Below are 18,556 nucleotides of genomic sequence, written 5' to 3'. Positions count from 1 at the left end.
ACTCCTCCTCCGCGACTTGATAAAATGTCCGAGCTAGATATGGAATCGCGAGGCATTGACTTAACAAAAGGAACCCCAGCCCCTGATCATCCTCCCTTACAAGGACCTGAGCGTGAGCAGTGGACAGGGTGGGAAGAATGGGACCAGCATTGCAGACTAGTCCAGCAGCATACGCGCCTGCGCGAGTTAGGACAACTTATTGCACCTATCTTGAATTATTACTATGATCTAGATGATGCGCATCTTGGTTCTATCAGTCAGTTGCTCGTCCCCTTTGAAACATTTCAATATTAAGGAAAAACATTTCTCGACTAATCGCGCAGTAAAAAAAGTGCAGACCTTCCTGACGTTGACTTCCCACGGCAGCCAGACCTTGAAAATTATTCCTACGACGAGGTTCACAAATACCTCAAAGAATTCTACCAGAAAACTCTCGAAGTAGCCTTACCACAGAGCCATACTCACAAGGACAACAAGCATCACACGAGGCAGACGACTTTGGGGCGGTATCTTGTTTTGTACCAGCCACTTCAGGTCTCGAAATCGACTTCTACCATACGATTGTTGGAGATTCTTCCGGCTGCTACGGAGAATGAAAGTCTATCCACGAGGCTCTTCACTGCAGATTTAGACTCAACTCACTTGAGATACGAGGCTCTCTCGTACATTTGGGGCGCGAAGTCTGGCATCGACAAAAAGCACTTCATTTACGTGAATGGCTATAGGCAGAGTGTCACACCCAACCTACACAGCGCTCTTTCTTCACTTCGTCACCCTTCTTGGAGGAGGACACTGTGGGTCGACTCCATTTGCATTAATCAGGCGGATGTACAAGAGCGATGCCACCAAGTCTTGCTCATGGCTAGGATTTACGCTGGCGCAAGCCGGGTTCTTGTATACCTTGGCCCATCTACACCACCCTCAGCGACATTATTTAGGATGTTGCAATCCCCAGTGTGTGATCCCACAACTATCAAAGGAGACGACGACGAGGGTGCCACTGATCCAGCATTCTGGAAGATGTGTCACGATGCCGGACCAGAGCTGATCGAGGGCTTTATCGACATTAGCAGCAGGAGCTGGTGGAATAGGGTATGGGTTCTTCAAGAGTACACGCTGAACAAGCGTGATCCAGTCATGTATTGCGGACGGTTCAAAGTGAATAACCAGGTTCTTTCCAAGAACTTTCGAAGGTTGTATTCATGGGTGGAGCATCGGAGACGGCACCCAGCGCTATTAGATGATTGTCACCATCCAGCATGCGACAAGTCATTCATCTCAGTGACGCGAAACGACGACGTACCACTCACCAAACAAGCCAAGGAAAAAGAAAAACAAGTTGCTGGAAATAACGTGGATCCAAAAGATATCGATCCGAAAGCGAGACGAAGCATCCTCCCCCTTCAAGGTTCCGCAGGCCGAGAATGGACGATATGGGGTCGCCAAGTTTGGAAAGCCATGTCAGTCATGATCAGGCGCGATCATTGTTCGCCGTATTCAATGCCCTATTACTCAATCTTGGGGTTGCAGTCTCAATGCACTGTTCCACACGATATGGTGTACGGCCTACGAGAACTCATGGACCCCCTTTTCCGAAGCCTCTTCCCGCCGGACTACATGATTCCCTTATCGACACTGTTTACTCGTTTCGCGGCCTACATGGTAATTGTCGATATGAACGTGGACATCTTCTGGCATTTCCCTTACCGCCTTCGAGACGATGATGGGAGGAAATCACAGCTTCAGATTAGTGGCAATGTTCGAGACGTACCTTCATGGGTTCCTGATTTCACGAGACCACGCATGATTAGAGACGGCGACCAACCTCCACGCCCGCATAAGAAAAAGACTGAAGTCTGGGCTTCTACTGCTCACATCCTCGACCACGTGTTGTTTATGGATGGAGTGCTTCTTGACGAGATCATCATGGTTTTTCCTCTTCCCCTCAACGATTCTTTCTTACTTTTGCAACAACTATGGTACGTGGAACGGTCATTTTGGGAGCCTCAGTACCTACGAGACAAGACGGCGGAAATTGATACAGGATCTGGCAAGCCCAAGGACGAATTCAACGAGATGATCAATCGTTTAGGAGGAGTTACAATATATCCGAGTATAGCGTGGGCGACGGGCGATGCGAATCGCTTCACAACTGACATCTCGATTGTTGATATGATCGACGGTCTCACGAATCTGGGATCTTTGGTTCCCGAGCCCCTTGAAAGCTATATGGCTAAGATACCGAAGGTCGTCGATATGATCATGGAAAAGGAACGGCAGAGACTTAAAATCGTTCCCCAAGCCGATCCTAAAGAGGAACGAGCATGGTCGGATGACCTAACCCAGGGCATAGAGGATCTAGATCTGACGAGCGATGGAGCATTCGCAACGTCGAGGCTGAGCCGCGATGATCTCATCGACGAAATGAAGTTGCGCTTCTTGGAATTCACGCGACATATAGTTACTGAGACCAGGTGGAAGGACCTCGTTGGCATTTGCACCTTCGACTACGACAATTTTCGTTCCCAGATACTACATAGGCTCAGTTTGTGGTCGGCACAGAGAGTGGCAGACACGTTGGGTGACCGTTCTGGTCTAGAGCATTTGAAAGAAGGCCTTGGCCCACGAGAAGAGACTACTAACTATGCCATCACGCATTCGCCAATTTCATATGAAGAGTACATCGACGCTATTGATGATGGCCGCGATCCTTTGGAAATACGCCTGAGGGAGGGGTTTGTCATTGATCTAGCAACTAAGATCCACAAGACCACGGCAGACATGGTTGGTCTTGAAGGGGATACGGAGAGCGTCAATCTTGGAGGTGTCCAGCAAGACTTGGGGGTCACCAAGGAGGCGTCAAGCCGTCGCGTTTATATGCTTCCTCTTCTTGAGTCTGGTGACAGGCAGAAACGACAAGTAGACCAGGAGGAGGGCGATAAAATTAGAGATGATTTATCCTCTCTCAACCTGCCGCACGATGAGCCGGGTCATCCTTCTGGAACAATGAGCCGTTGGTCCTCTAAGCCACGCAAGGTCATATATGACGTGCACCACTCCCTGTACGACGTGGTGGACTTTCTCGCAGGTCGGGAGCTTTTTGTGACCGAAACCGGTCTGGTAGGAATCACCGGGGTTGGAACAAATGGGATACAAGATGGAGATGATCTTCTTCTCCTCGAAGGCATGTCTTACCCGCTCATCGGGAGATTGGAGCCGTTACCTGAGCTTGGAACCCCGAAGAAGAGAAGGAGGGAGATGCCTACAAAGATGATGAAGAGAGAGATCTTGGGCAGCGCAGTGGTCAAGGACATTGATCCCAAGGACGGTAATTTAGAGGAGGCGACAATGCCCTCCTGGTTTGAGGATATTTCTGGAGGCTCGAGAGGGCTTTTCAGATTTAGTTAGGGGTTACTGCTTTGGCTTGGAAATCGAAGATGTTTGACCTAGCGACATAATGGCCACGCCAGTAGCTGAGTTTAGATGCGTCCCCCATCCAGGCCAATCACCAGGTAGGTTGACCAGCGCCGCCCTTAAATCAATCTGGTCAAATCTAGGGTTGTATTTGGAATATTCGATAGCCCCGCACAGATTGTTGTTTGAAATATTTGATCAAATATTTCAAATCTCAGCATCTGTACTCTCTATACTACTTCCACTTGCTTGGTGTAACGCATCTCTCCTAGGTGCCGTAGCGCCTAGCTTCATCATACCATGCCTGATCCAGTTCTTGAGGCATTGCGGCCTCTCTAATGTTTCAGTACTTATCGAAAGACTTTGCGACGTCAATATTAACTTGGCGAGGCTGAACGGCCTCTCGCAATTAGTGGCCATTCCCGGTATAGTAAGTATATTAAGAGCTAGTCTGCAGACCGTTAGAAATTGCCCCCCGGTGAACTATTGTGACGGTCAAGGTTCCCAACGTAGTAAACCGTAACCTAATTGGTTTATGTTAGCAGTTGTAACGGGGCGTAGTACTGAGCGTAGGGTGGCGACTCACGTCTGATAATGTCAAGAAGTATTCTTGAGTAATCAAGTTGTATTGAAAGCTGGAGAGCTCTCTAGACAGGGAAGTGGGAATGAGCGAAGCTATATATACTATTCTGATTTGCTTGATCGATCATGGTCGAACGCGCTCTCGTTCGACCTGTTCGACCACACACCACTTCCACCGGGGTCTGTTTGTTCCGTTCCGAGCTCCGACGTTTTCCGTTCGTATCCTGGTTGATCTTCCTACTCGTAGCATAGGTGCTTCAGCTGCTTATGGGGCTTACAGCGCCGTTACGGGGGACCAAGCCGTAACAACCTCTAAGTAGCTCATACCGAATGCTAGGTGTAGAATGATAGATGCGGCAAATAACGGGAAATCTCCGAGCTTGGTGTAGAACTCATTGAGCTTCTGCTAGGTAGAATAAAGTTGCGTTGCCATGTCCGGGTAGTAACTGTACCATATCCCGAAATTCAAAGACTGAGCTGCCTAGGTACAGCGTCCTTGGTATGTGACAATCCGATACGGCTTCTAGAGCAGCTCAGCCTATAGGGTGGTTGATCTTGACGGTGCGAGCAGTAAAGTTAAGGCAGTGCTTATTGAAGCCGGGCGTAGTAATACCGACATCAACCTAGACGCGATAAAAGCTGCTAGCCTTCTGGCTATAAGGGCAAGCGATAAGCCTAGCGCTCTTAAAGTCAAGGTTAACGTCCTTGTAGACCTTCTAGCCCCTACGCTCTTTTCTAGGATTATGCTGAGTACCGGTGGTATAACTAAGGCTGCCCTGGCCCATGCCAGAGCGATCGACATAGACCTGTTGGGGAGGGCTATCGGTCTTGTAGAGGCAGAGCTCGTCGCCGACGAGGTTCAAATTAGCATAGTCATTTGACTTCTAATCGCATGAGGCGCCTTGTTCAGCGGTTCTGAGGTATTAGCCGGCAACAACTGGACATCCCGGTACCAGTTCTAGAATGAACGCAGCGTTCGCATAGAAAGCAGTTGCGTGTGGCAACCTAGATTGTAAATATTGCGGCTCGGAGATGGAATACACGAAGATCACCGATCCAAGTCACGACCTATTCCCACTAGGCATTATCATTCTTGCAGAACACTTAGATACTAAACAGGGTTCTGACTCGGTTGTTATCTCGATCCTTTGCCTAAAATCTCTCTACAACAGCGTCTAGATGGGCCTTGCAGATCATGCCATCCTACCTCCTTGCCTTCTTCTCAAATATCTCAAGGACACTATTATTGCAGCTAGCCGCTGCTATATCAATCGCCGTCTGCTGCATGTTGTTCTCCATCATCGGATCCAACCCCGCAGCCGTCAGCTCCTGGAAGCGTACCACGTCCCCAGATGCTGCAACGTGCAGTAGCCCTTTACCCTTATTATCCTTCGCAAAGAAATCAGCGCCCAGCTCCTTCAGTAGTGCTATAGCCCCCTGCTCTCGCGGAACCTCATACTCGTCGCCTCGAATTTTTCGCTTCGTGTAGTCCGGGCTGTAACGATTGTCTGGGTCTTGTGGGAATCGGCGAGCAAATCTGAATAGCGGCGTCTCACCTGACGTGTCGCATCCATTGATGTCCGCTCCATGACTAACGAAATCTCGAAATAGCTCACGAAGTCCCGCCGTACCAAGATCTCTTGCCAGCATGTGCAGCACACTCTCGCCGTACTTGTTCGTCACTAAAGGGGATGCGCCGGCTGATAGTAGCCGGTAGACCGTCCTTGTATCAGCCACTGAATCAACAGCCCGACGTACAGCATACATCAACGGGGTATCGCCGTCAAGGTCGGCTTCATGTACTAGCTCAGGCGCCAGGGTGATGATATCCTCCAAAGTTGCCCTCCATTCAGGTGAGGTAGTCCAACTGAAGCTGTTGAGCAGGGATACGAGAATGGTTCGACCACGATTATCTCGAGTACTAAGGTTAGCGCCAAGAGCAACCAGGCGCTGAAAAATAGTTTCTTGTGGTCCTCCATCAGTTGTCGAGGTGTGGGTATCAAATGGCCTAGTGACCAAGTCACCGCTTGCGCAGGCCGCATGCAGAACAGTAAGTCCCTCTAGATTCTTGTAGTTGACGTCGATTCCGGAAACCAGAAATGGTTGAATTTGGAAGTCTGTGACTCCTAGAAGGCTGTGCAGCAAGGTTTTTTCGTAATACTTGACATTCTCGTCAAGAGTAGATACGCCCTTCTTGAAGTGAATGCGCTTGCGGCCTAGATAGTCGTAGTCATCACTCTCTTCCTGGATGAGGATGAAGAAGTTCGAGAGCGGGTTTGCTCCGTGATCTATGAGGATTCCGATCATCTCAATAACAATGACATTGTCAACGGACGGACTCCATATGCCATCGTCTGGCTCTGGTTTCCTAAACAGCATACCCGCCGCACGTAGCGCTGGATCTAGGTCCAAGTCGAGACGTTCTCCATCATCGTCTGTTGCGTTCAAAAGCTCACGGATTACGTCGACCCGACCAGCTTCAACTGCCGAGACGACATCATCAGACGAAACCTTGGCTCCGTGCTTGATCAGCAGTCGGACAATCCGGTCGTTGTGCTTAGCTAGGCTGAGGCAGCTTTTCCCCGTCCTTGTTACAGCGTGAACATCTGCTCCAGCCTTGAGCAGACGCTTCACCGAGTCATAAGCGTGGGGTCTAGACTTGAAGACGGTATTCCTACCCCCGATTGCGACGTGGAGAGGTGTGAAGCCGCCCTCGACCCGGAGGTTTATGTCAATCCCTGGTACCTTGAGGAGGTACTTTAAAGCATGGTGAACATGCCACCAGCAGAAGCCTTCGGCAACATAATGAAGAGCTGACTCATTATATACGAGCTGCCGCCCGTCATCGGTGAACTCTGAATTCCAGGTCCTCTCGTTCACGTCGATATGGAAATCCTCCACCAGCGATTTGACAACTCCGAGGTTAGGAAGCTCGCGCTGGACTGCTTCCAAGAGGAAAGGTTTCGGTATTTGTTCGACATCTGACGTGTACCAGTGGTGCACGACTCTTCCCTCGGATTGATTTTCGTTCTCCGGTCGGTTGGCGCACCACAGCCCTGCTTTGGAGCTATCGCTAAAAGCATGCCAATCGCCTTGGCCAAGCGCACGTTTCGACTCAATCGCCCCGATCCTTTGAACTAGGAGGGTAAAACCGTGCCGGACTAGGAGGGCAAAGTGGCTGGAATGGTGTTGCTCCCGGGGATCAGGGAGGAATCTCGTCCCCCGCTTAGCAAGCTCTTTGACAAGTTGGTATTGTCTTTGCCTACCTTGTGTTAGATCATGAGACAAGCGGTGAATCCCAAAGGTCTCTTACCGCAAGAATAGTATGAAATTATAGGCGCTCGGTTCCCCGGCCTCGACTGATGGGAACTTGTCCGATCTGGCGAGTGAAGGGTCGTACGCAGGGGCACTGACGGCAAGGAAGCTCGAGTAAGGGGTTAACTTGCCTGGCTCGACCCAAAGCGAGTGGGGGACCTGGTCGACAAGACATCTGGCTGTATATGCCTTGCCTTGCCATACACAGTCACCTATAACCCCACGGTCAGATGAGTGCTTCGACGGTCCGAGCCCGGACGTGTCAGCCCCATAGCGAACTAGCAACTTGACAATCTCCTCTAGTCTTGTACTGTCACTAGTAGAAAACTCCGTGCTGGGGGATTTGCTTGAATGATATTCCTCACATGTGTTTGAAACATCGACCTTGATCTCCCTCTGAGTCAAAGGATCAAGCTTGGTATGGCATGTTGCGTTGTGAAGTGCCTCTTCTTCAAATTCGCTGCAGGCTTTGAACACATAGCCACCTATATGGACGTTCGCTCCCGCTTCTAGGAGGATGAAGACAGTCTCCACTCTGCCGCTTCGAATAGCGTAATAGAGCGGGGTGAGTCCGTTTACATCTTGAGCATCGATTCCAGCGATTTTGCTTCCGTCACCATTGTCGTTCGGAAGAGGTGTATCTGGTTCTGCGCGTGATTTCCGGTGTGATGACTCGCGCAACGAACACACGAGCATACCGACAATGTTGCTCTCTTGTGCGCGAGCAGCAAGGTGGAGTGGTGTAAGATCTTGATGAGTAGTAGCTCGAGCATCGAGACCGGCTTTCAGAAGTTTCTCGGTACAATATTCCGTCCGAGTCGACGCGATGTGCAAGGCTGTTACGCCGGCATGATCTTTGACATCGAAGTTCTTCATTCGCTTGATGAGGAAATCAATAGGCTCCGGATCTTCAACATAACGTTGGGCGCCTTGAGGATACGCATCACACAGAACGTGAAGTGGCGTGCGGCCCGAATGCTAAACATTTATGATTTGCTTAGCAAATCTCTCTTCTCTGAAAACCATTTGCATTTGCGGAGAAAAGAACTCACATTCTGTTGGTCAACATCTAGACCAAGGGTATCGACAAGCCGCTCCCACAGCGGAAACACCCATTTTCGACCATATGCGACCGTTGAACCCTCTCTGGCTGCGAGCTCGTGGAGAAGTGTGTTACCGTCGTGATCAACGATGGTATGGTCAAGGCCGATGCCCAGTAAAAAGTCGAAATTCGGAGTGTCCTTTTTATCATCAGAGGAAAAGCCGACCATTTGCGTTTTGATAGCCTCATGCAGACAAGTCCTTCCTCTGTGATCTCGCAAGTGGGGAAGGGCTCCTTGGTCGAGAAGAAACTGAACAGGATTGCATGACCCCTTGTCATCAACATTCGACCTCGCCTTGGATAGCTGTGGGATGTTGTGCCAGAAGATAGTGCGCCCAGTTCGATCCTGTGCATTGATGTCTGCACCCGCTGACAACAAAAGATCCCAAATCTTTTCGGCATCTTGGGACCTAAATGATACCATCAGGGCGGTTTCGTCTTTGCGATTCCGTCTATCCGGCTCAACACCGCTTTCAAGAAGCGCTTGGACAATGTTCTATATTTTCCATTAGCTGTTAAGCAGTGTACAACGTTGGACCAGTGATCTAGCCTACCGGTGTTGCGTAGTATGACTTGAGTGCTACATGAAGGGTGCTTTCGCCGGCCGAGTTGAGAACTCGGGCATCAGCGCCGCACTCTAAGAGTAGCAGGACCTTGTATTCGTTACCATCACCAAGGGCCGCGAGAAGAGGCGTGTCTCCATGTACGTCTCGCGCGTTGATATCGGCGCCTGCCTCCGTCAAGAGGGGGATGCAGGCTGGGACCTGGGAGTAATGAAGCGGTGTCCGACCTTTTGAGTCCACGCCCTGAGCCGAGACTCCGTGTTCTACCAGAAGCCGGGCCAAATAGTAGGACAGCTTGACAGCAGAGTGCAGAGCAGTTGTTCCATCCTCCATCTGGCGATTGACATCAGCACCCGCCTTGATGAGAAGTGTGAGTATCTCGCAGCAGTCGTCATCGTCCCAATCATGAGGAGATATCGAGAGATCCGGTACGCCACACAGCGCATGAAGGCAAGTGTATCGGGCAAAAGAGCCATCCGACATCTTTCCTTTTTGTTCAAAACTCCCAAACTCCTGCACCCAAACCTCATTCAGGCACTCCGGGTCAGCTCCAGCTTCAAGTAAGACCTCCACAGTAGCCAAATCCCTTGTTAAGCAAGCTTTGAATAGAGATGTGCTGCCATGGACCATGGCTTCGACCTCTACACCGGGCTGTGCCAACATGTGAGTAACTACTCTCGCTTGCCCATTTTCCGCAGCCCAAGCCAAACAGTTGTGCATTGCTTCGAGATCAATGTACGGTAAGAATACGTCAACCGTCTCTACATGTCCGTGTTCGCATGCATGTGCGATGGCCGGTTTCCCGCTGCCGTCACTCATTTCTTCCCCGGCTATGTCTCGATCGGTAAGACCTTGGGGTGTGAAAGGGTCAACGCCAGCGTCTAGCAGCACCCTTACAACCGCGTGGTGGTTCTTGCTAGCAGCTTCGTGCAGTGGCTTTCGCCCACTCAAGCCATCGCGATGATCTGGATCGGCGCCTCCAGCGATGAGCTCTCTCACCGTAGCAGCGTGGCCCTCATAAGCGGCCCACCATCTGTTGGTCAGGGTCAGCATACCTCTCCGTTGATGTCTCCTTTGGTACTCGATTGACAACTCACAGCGATGTTTTGCCCGTGATATCACATGCGTTCAGATCGCCAGACCAACCCGCCACGAGCTTCCGCGTATATGCAACAAGCCCGTATCTTCCTGCAAGGTGTAGGGCCGTGAACATTCGTGCATTCGTTCCATATCCAGGCCAGGACACCTCAAGCCACGCCTTGATATTCTTATCAACACTGAGGAACTGCTCAAGGACCTCGTTGATCTCATCTTGCTCATAGGACACATCCTCAGAGCTTCGGATGTGAGCGTGCCAGTTACGAGTAGCATACTCGAAGAAGGGAAATTTCATTCGCAGCTCAAGTACAGCCTCCGAAACACGTGTGGAATTTGGGTATTGGCAGTTCTCATCACCAAAACCCAGTTTCGTGTCGCTGTCATCGATAGTAATCTCTATCTCGTCAAGGCAGCGCGTCACCAACAGATACCGCAGGCATGATAGAGCAAGCTGGGCGTGAGCCGGTCCTGGCCGCAGCACTGGATAGCCGCCCTCGTGTTCAGATCGTGTAGTGCCTTTGAGGTATTCGGTGAAAGAATGGTGAACAACAGACACTGTTTCATCCGGTAGGATTTCAAGAAGCGGCCCACACGCTGTCCTAACAAGATCCTTCATAGCCCTCAGGTCTCGGCCATTACCAGCAGGATCGATCACACTGCACATCTCGGCGAGCTCTAGTAGTCGTAGCGGCTTCGTCGCATGCGTGACAGACTGGAGAATGAGGTGCTGGACGCTCGGCGATATGCCAGACCGCCTGGCATGTTCCTGCAAGAGTTCGGTATAGAGAACATTGAGATCTGCGGGAAGGTGTGCCAATACGGTCTTAATATCGGCACCTGGCTCGAGAAATGCCTCCATAGCTAGCTTCGCGTATAGGAAGAGACCGTTCGCCCGACCGGGCACAGCGTTTACGATTACGTCCCACTCGCTTCGAGGAATATGTGACTCTGAGAGGGCAGAATTCACATAGGTCGAAATGTCAACATCAACGAGTCGCTCCTCAAGCCGGATATGTAAAGCTGGTGTCTGGCGGAGGGGGATCTCAACCCTTGGAACAGGTCGACTTGATACCAAGACCTTAACCTTGGCGGGCTTCCACTGGCCAAGCGACCCGATGGTTCGGAGAAAGGCATCATTACCGGTGTCCATTTCGTCGAGCGCATCAGCGACGCAGAAGACCTTGTCAGGCAGACCTCGAAAGGCCATCTGCAGATCCTTCAACAGATCATCAGTCGATAATGAGCTTAGCGACACTCCATCCTCAATATATGTCCAGAGCTGATGTTGTAGCGGCGGGCTATAATGCAGAACTTGCTCCAACCAATCTCGAAGAAGGGCCTGCGGATTATGGTTGGCAGCGATAATCTGTCGGAAAAAGAAGAAGAGAACTGGACAGCCAGGGTTTGCCTTGCCTAGGTCATCAATCAATTTAGCCACATGGACGGATTTGCCGGACCCGGGGATGCCTTTGATCCAGAGCAGGCCAAGGTCCGCTCCTTGAAGCCATTGCCGGTACTCGTCAGTAGAGGTAAGCCATTGTCCGGTCCCCGGAGCGTGGGATGTGAGATGTTTGCGGAACTCGCCGCCAGCGACGGAGTACGATGTTGGCTCGAGCCACTCTCGAATCTTTTTGATCTCATCGGTCGATTTTGGGAGGATGTTGTCGGGATTATAGTTGCTTACGTCGTCGCGATCGACGATGATGGCGTCAGGGTCGCTATAGTTCTCGCTATCCGACATTATGAAGTATGTCACAGTTCAATATCTTTGTCGATATCACGATGTACCAGATGTTTCCCTGTTCACCAGCTTGGATGATATTGGGATATTGAAATTGCAGTAGTCGGTGTGCAGGCGAAAAGAGGAGATTCGTAAGCCGCAACGCCCGCAGGATCAGGATGCCAAATTGCGAACTTCTTACATAATAAACATGACTAAAGTTGTTTAAGGCGAGCGATCCACTATTACGCTATTAACAGCTCACGCTAAGTCTGACCGTGCTTAAATATAATATCGTTAATATTATATTAGAAAGGTACTTCCCGTATTTGTTAGATCTTGCTTAGCGAAGTACCTTTTAAGCTAGCCCTAAATGGACTAGTACCTTGGGAAGATGGATAGTTACGTGATTTAACTCTTGCATGCATTGCTACCGCTACGAGAAAGAAGTATTAGGCGGCCCCTAATTTATAGATAGGAACGGCAGGGTTATAGCATTAAGGCAAGGACGCGCTACAATAGCCTACAATAAGTTTAAAGCTTTTTTCCTATACTGACCCACACAACCTAACCTAAATTAGCTATAATTATCTAGCTACTTTAAGATTATAATTTTAATTACCTTTGTTATTAATTAAATATATCTAATACTTAATATACTAGCCTTTTGCCTTAATTACTATAGCGACCTTATTTAGTATTATATTAGAGAGGTTTCTTAAGACCCGTGGCTTAATCTTATCCTAAGCTTCTATCGCGGCTCGCACTAAGGCATATTTAGTTTTAACTATATTATCTATATAGTTAAGTTCAGGGTATAACTAATAGATCTCTGCCTTTATTAGGGCCCATAGGTTCTTAATAGGGTTTAGATCTAGCAAGAAGTATAGCTATTTCATAACCTTAATGCCTAGGTCCTCGAGGAGACTTTTAATAATCCGGGCGGTATAGATAAAGGCGTTATCTATTAGTAGTAAAAGGTATAGAAGAGAGTAAGGAGGTTAAGCTGCTATAGAGCTATGTATAAGTAGGTAATGCGATGTAAGGGTCTTGATTCTTGCCCTACTTGCTTTGTATGCGTTTCGCCTTATATCCTTAGTAACTCTTAGATCTTTATAGTCTAATCGGTTTCCGAGCAGCTAGCTAGCTGCATTTTCCCTTCCCTTGCGTTGCTCCCTTAGGCCGAGGCCTCGGGCTTCCGCCGGCTTCTGTCGGCCTCCGCAGCCCAATTAGCAGTCCAGATATTTCCCGATTGGGAGGCTCATGACATTGTCATACATAAAGATATCGCCTTGTTAAATAAACCACGGCAACACATAGTTATATAGGTCATAGATACCTTCTGAGTTAATATTACAGACGAGAGGCACGAGAGGCATATAGCACCTTTAACCAAAGGCGGCCTAGAACATCTGCCGTACGCCGCCTTATCTCCTAGCTTCTATAATATCGCTCTATTCAATCTATTCAGAAGGGCGCAAAAAGCTCTATTCAGGCCGAATACCTTGGCCTTAACGAACTATATACTTATCGCTCTATTTAACACGGCTCTAGTCGAGTTCCTTATAGTATTCTGCCTATTAGAGTCGCTTCTAGGCCTAGAGAGGCATTAACGCGACGCATTTCCGCTTCAACCACTTCCTCTTATTTATCTCGCGAAGAAGGTACTAAAGGGAATATTCTTTAATGGCGTTATCGATGGATTTAAGGAGGTCTCGGTGTGTAAGGTTGGGGTTGGTTGTGAGGGCATTGTATATTTGATCGCGCTGCTCTTCTGTGAGCTTTCGTGGGGCTCCTAGGCGCGGCAGGGAGTGGTTTTCGGCCCCGCGTTTTTCTTCGCGATAAATCGTCGTTTTGATCGTTCTAAGGGGGACTTCTAGGAGGGCTTTTTAAATCTAACGAAATTTATAACCTTGCTTTTATAGCTCGCAAATGCGCGACCGTAAAGACGGCGATAATTCCTTGCCGCGAGGCATCGTGATATGTAGTATTAAAAGGAGGAAAAGCAGTTATAAACGCAGCGTTAAAAAAACTAGCTAAAAAGGGCTAGCCTAGGCTAAGCTAGGTAAGGTCAGTATAAGAAAAAAGCTTTAAACTTATTATAGGCTACTATAACTATAATATTAGGGATATTATAGAGAATTTTTTATAGGATAGAGAAAAGTCTATTTAATTACTTTTATTATTTTATTCCTAGTCCTACTTCTACTTTCGGTGCTATAATGCTAGATAGGTTAGCTAGGTGCTTTTCTCTTCTGCTATCTTATCCTTTTATCTAAGTAAAGAGATTACTTTATAGCGCCTATTATTTAGCGGCTTATATTATTCTCTTTAGTAATAATAATAATATTAGACCTATTCCTTATTATTTCAAGGAATACCTAATTAGGTCTCTTAGCACGGCCTTATATGTTTAATAACCTATAACCTTTTAAATCTAATATAGATATTACTTTCTCTACCGTGTCTTAGGCCATGGTATTAAAATAAGCATATTATATTAATTAAAGAAGAAAAAAGATTAGCGCTAACTAATAAAAGCTATAGATAAGAAGATATCTATATCTTAGCTACTAATAGATCGGAATAGCTATTAATCTATTAAAGTAATAAATCTTAATACTCCTACTCGAGCTATTAGTATGAGATATTTTTATATAATAAAGTATAGCCTTATTAAAACCTTAAAATACCTTCGTGGGTAAAAAATAAGAAAGAGCTTCTATTACTATACCTATATTAGATTATTTAGTCGCCGGGGCCTTAGTACCCTAGATCCCCTAGATTATTTAATAATTTAATATTTATAAGGTAGATAGCCTTAAGTTTCTAGTTATTAGAGCCTTAATACCCTATATCTTTTAGCTTATTTAATATTTAGATAAAGCCTTAGAATCTTTGATTATTAAAGCCTTAGTACCTTAGATCTCTTATTTTATCCTAGGTTTAATATTTATTTAATATTTAATATTTAAATAAAGCCTTAAAATCTTTAATTACTAGAGCCTTAATACTTTAGATCTCTTACTCTATTCTAAGTTTATATTTTCTAAAATAAATATAAAAGATATTAATATTATCCTTTATTAATATTAATAGCTAACTATAATAATTAAATTATCTTATTTTCTTTAGCTAGATCTAATTAAATAGGTTCTATTATATATCTTATAGGACTATAGTTATTAAGGCTAAAGAAGCTAATCTAGTGGTATTTACTATAGTTTTATAGTTTTATAGTTTTATAGTTTTATAGTTTTATAGTTTTATAGTTTTATAGTTTTATAGTTTTATAGTTTTATAGTTTTATAGTTTTATAGTTTTATAGTTTTATAATTTTATAAATTAGATCCTATATAATTTATTTCTAAATAAAATAGCTCTTATATATATATATTAAGCGTTTAAATATATTATAGAATTATTATAAGAAGCCGAGGAATTCCGAGCTAAGGACCTATGGGTCGCTTAGAGGCTCGATAAATAAGATAGACTATTAGGCACTTATTTTCTCCTACTTGGGGTATAATAAAAAGGGATAAAAAAAAAGAGAAATCATATAAACTTAATATAATAGATTTTCAATGCTATTACTTTTAAATCCTAAGGTAGTTTATTAGTAGGTCACTTGGTTATCGAGAGATCGCGGAGTATTAGTTAGCTAGGTATTCCCGGCTACCTCCTTTTCTTATGACCTATACTTACGTAATTAATAGCGAATTATGGGTTAGAGAGGCCTAGCGCGTTGCGAAATATAATAAATTGGTCTTTTAGGAGAGCTTTTATAAGTCTATCTGCGATTTATTATATAATTAAGATATATTAGAGCTTAATATCTCTATCTAAGACTTATTCTTAAACGTAATACTATTAAATATTAATATGCTTAGTCTTAGCATAGAACTATAGGTTTTTAGTTATTATAATTGCCCCTTAATTATCCCTATAGAGGATAATTATTTAAAGGTCTTTATATTTATATTAGGCTAGAAGTTTATATAGTAACCCTTATAGCTAGATGCTTCTTTAATATATTATATTTATCATATATACTCCGCTTTATAGGATAATAATATAGCTATTAGTTATTATTTAGAGTTTTAATTAATAGCGTCTATACTAATATTAAAGATATAACTAGCTATTAATTATCTAATATTATAATTACTAGCTTAGTCTAAGTTAATATACCTAATTAATAGTCTAAATAATTTACTAAAGGTAAATTTTAAGTTAATTATCCCTCGTAAATACCTTATAATATATTTAATAACTTAGATATATTTATTAATTAAGTTTCTTAGATATTAGCTATATAGGGAGATAATAAATATAATATCTAGGCGAATATTAAGTATAATATATATAAATAAGCTAATTATCTTTATATATTATAGTTTTATTATTTTAAATACTTTATAATTATCTAAGATAAATTAGAATTTAGATATATTTAAGGGAATTATAATTACTTATTATTTTTCCCTTATTTAAGCTTATATACTTATTTACCTTAGAGGGTATATTTTCCTAGAGGTAAGCTAATTAGTATAAAGGTATTATTCCTTATTAAAGAGTTAATTTTATTAATTATAGCTTATATCTATTATTTGCTATAAGGTAAGTTTATTACTTTAATAAAGGTTTTAGGCTTAATTAGTTCAAGGTTATTAGTAATTATAGCTAGGTAAATAATAATTATAATAAAGCGCTATTAGTTTTATTAAGCTAGGACTATATATCTTAATGGAATTTATTCTCTAGTTTCTTATATTAGAAAATATTATTAGGAATAACTATTAGCTACTTCCGCGATAAATTAGTATTTATTAACTATACTATTAGGGCTTTATATTCTTTCTAGAGTCCCTAGTTTTATATAAAAGCTTAGCTTATCTTAATTTAGTTAATAGGATTAGCTAGGGGCTAATTATATCTCTTTATTTATTCTAATATTTTCGGCTAGGGGTATAATTAAAAGAGATAATATAAGATTTATTTATTTTATATTAAGTTTATTAGTTAATTACTTAGATATAATTTATTCTCTTAGTAGGGATTTCTTATTAAATATAATATTATTCGCAAAGAATATTCTTTTATTATTATTAATTAAAATATAATTTATATTCCCTTAATAACTAAGGAATTAATAAGGGATTATTTTATTATTATTTTTTTATTTAGCTAAAGGTATCTTTATAAAGCCTTAGTTATTAATAACTTAGAGATAAGAGAGATTTAATACTTCCTTATATTATGCTTTATAAGGTATAATTTAATAACCCGAGGCTAATAAGAGGTTTTATATATATATTATAGCTTTAAGAATATATAGCTAAAATTTCTTTTTTAATCCTAAATAAATAAGAGGTATTATAAGCTTTTTAAGTAAGATATAATTTATTATTTTAATTACCTTATTTTATTTATGCTATTTAGTAGTAGAGAAGATTATCTTAATTATCTTATTTTTATAGTAAAAAGTAATTATATTAGCTTAATTTTCTCCCCCTCGATTAAGGTAAAAATAATAATAATAATAAGTTAATATCTTAGCTTATTTTAAAACTTATTAAAGGTAATTATTAAATTTAGATTTTTATTTAATTAAGAAAACTTAGGTTATTTTAATAAAATTATTTATAAAATAGGCCTAATATTTATAGCTATTAATACCTTTATTTAGGAAAGGGCTAGTAATATCGCTATATAGGCTCTCTAATAGTCTTATTCTTTTTTAAATATATTTATAATAAGGCCTTTTTTTTATATGCCCTTTTATATATATTTCATAAATATTAGAATTAAATAAAGGAGTAATACCTATAGATATCTTTATAAATAAATATAAGTTCTATTCTTTAAAATAGCTAAATTAATTATATTAGATTTATAATTTAGGGTTATTAATAAAATATATAGCTATAATAATATATAATTATTTATTATCCTTATTAATTATATATAGATTAAATTTCTTAGTAATACTAAGGATAATTTTATTATAATTTATAATAATAATCTTTTTTTTTAAAATAAAATAATTATTTTATTTTCCTTAAGGGCTAAGATTAAAATAAAATTATAATAAGTATCTAAGATATAAAATACCTTATAAAAGATTATTATTTTTTTAGTATTATTCTATATAATTCTAAGGGTATATATACCTTACCCCGCGGGTATAATAACTAAGCTAGCTATATTATTAATAATAGAGCTAATAAATTTCTTAAGTAATATAAAGTTTTATTAATAGTAAAATATATAAGAGGAGGCGCTATTATTTAATATATAAATTCGCTTAAGTAGCCTAGATAGCTTTAATATAGCTAAGCTAAATTAAGATTAAAAGGATAAAAGGGCTATATTTAAGAAGGTAATAGTAATAATATAATCCTTATTAAGTTCTAATAATAAAGTATTTTTTTTTCTTTTTTTAAGCTTAGCTTTTTATTATTTACTTTAAAGTATTTATTTTTTTTTAAATTCCTTAAGAAGGTTAAGATATAAGTTAAAATATTTAGCCTTAATATAACCTAATTTATTATAATAGCTATATATCTAAGTTATTTATTCTTTATTAAGGCTATATATTTTAGCTAATAAAGCTATTTATATTTTAGTTTTTTTTTATTATTAAATATTTATTTTCTCTTATTTTATAATAATAAAAGTAATTTTAAATATTATAATAAGTTTAATTATTTCTTTATTAGAGCCTTACTTAGATAATAAATTATAATCTTAATAAAAAGT

General features: G+C 42.2%; 3 protein-coding genes across 3 annotated transcripts; 1 reads left to right on the top strand and 2 right to left on the bottom strand.

Moving 5' to 3' along the window:
- Window positions 1-558: 558 nt before the first annotated feature.
- On the top strand, window positions 559-906 carry NECHADRAFT_56568 (uncharacterized protein; the record flags this gene model as incomplete). The annotated part of the gene is made up of 1 exon (XM_003039162.1): window positions 559-906. A coding segment is annotated over one exon (348 nt), but the record flags the coding sequence as incomplete, so codon positions are not given.
- Window positions 907-5,199: 4,293 nt separating this feature from the next.
- On the bottom strand, window positions 5,200-11,815 carry NECHADRAFT_89430 (uncharacterized protein; the record flags this gene model as incomplete). Its single annotated transcript, XM_003039161.1, has 5 exons — window positions 5,200-7,258; window positions 7,310-8,289; window positions 8,364-8,909; window positions 8,968-10,009; window positions 10,074-11,815. The coding sequence occupies 5 exons, from the start codon at window positions 11,813-11,815 to the stop codon at window positions 5,200-5,202; spliced, it is 6,369 nt and encodes a 2,122-aa protein (XP_003039207.1).
- Window positions 11,816-13,461: 1,646 nt separating this feature from the next.
- NECHADRAFT_56571 (uncharacterized protein) lies at window positions 13,462-13,671 on the bottom strand (the record flags this gene model as incomplete). The annotated part of the gene is made up of 1 exon (XM_003039160.1): window positions 13,462-13,671. A coding segment is annotated over one exon (210 nt), but the record flags the coding sequence as incomplete, so codon positions are not given.
- Between the last annotated feature and the right edge of the window lie 4,885 nt (window positions 13,672-18,556).

Source organism: Fusarium vanettenii (genome assembly GCF_000151355.1).
Source record: "Fusarium vanettenii 77-13-4 unplaced genomic scaffold NECHAsca_149_unmapped, whole genome shotgun sequence".
Lineage (NCBI taxonomy): Eukaryota > Fungi > Ascomycota > Sordariomycetes > Hypocreales > Nectriaceae > Fusarium > Fusarium vanettenii.
This window is presented reverse-complemented; position numbering and strand designations above follow the sequence as displayed.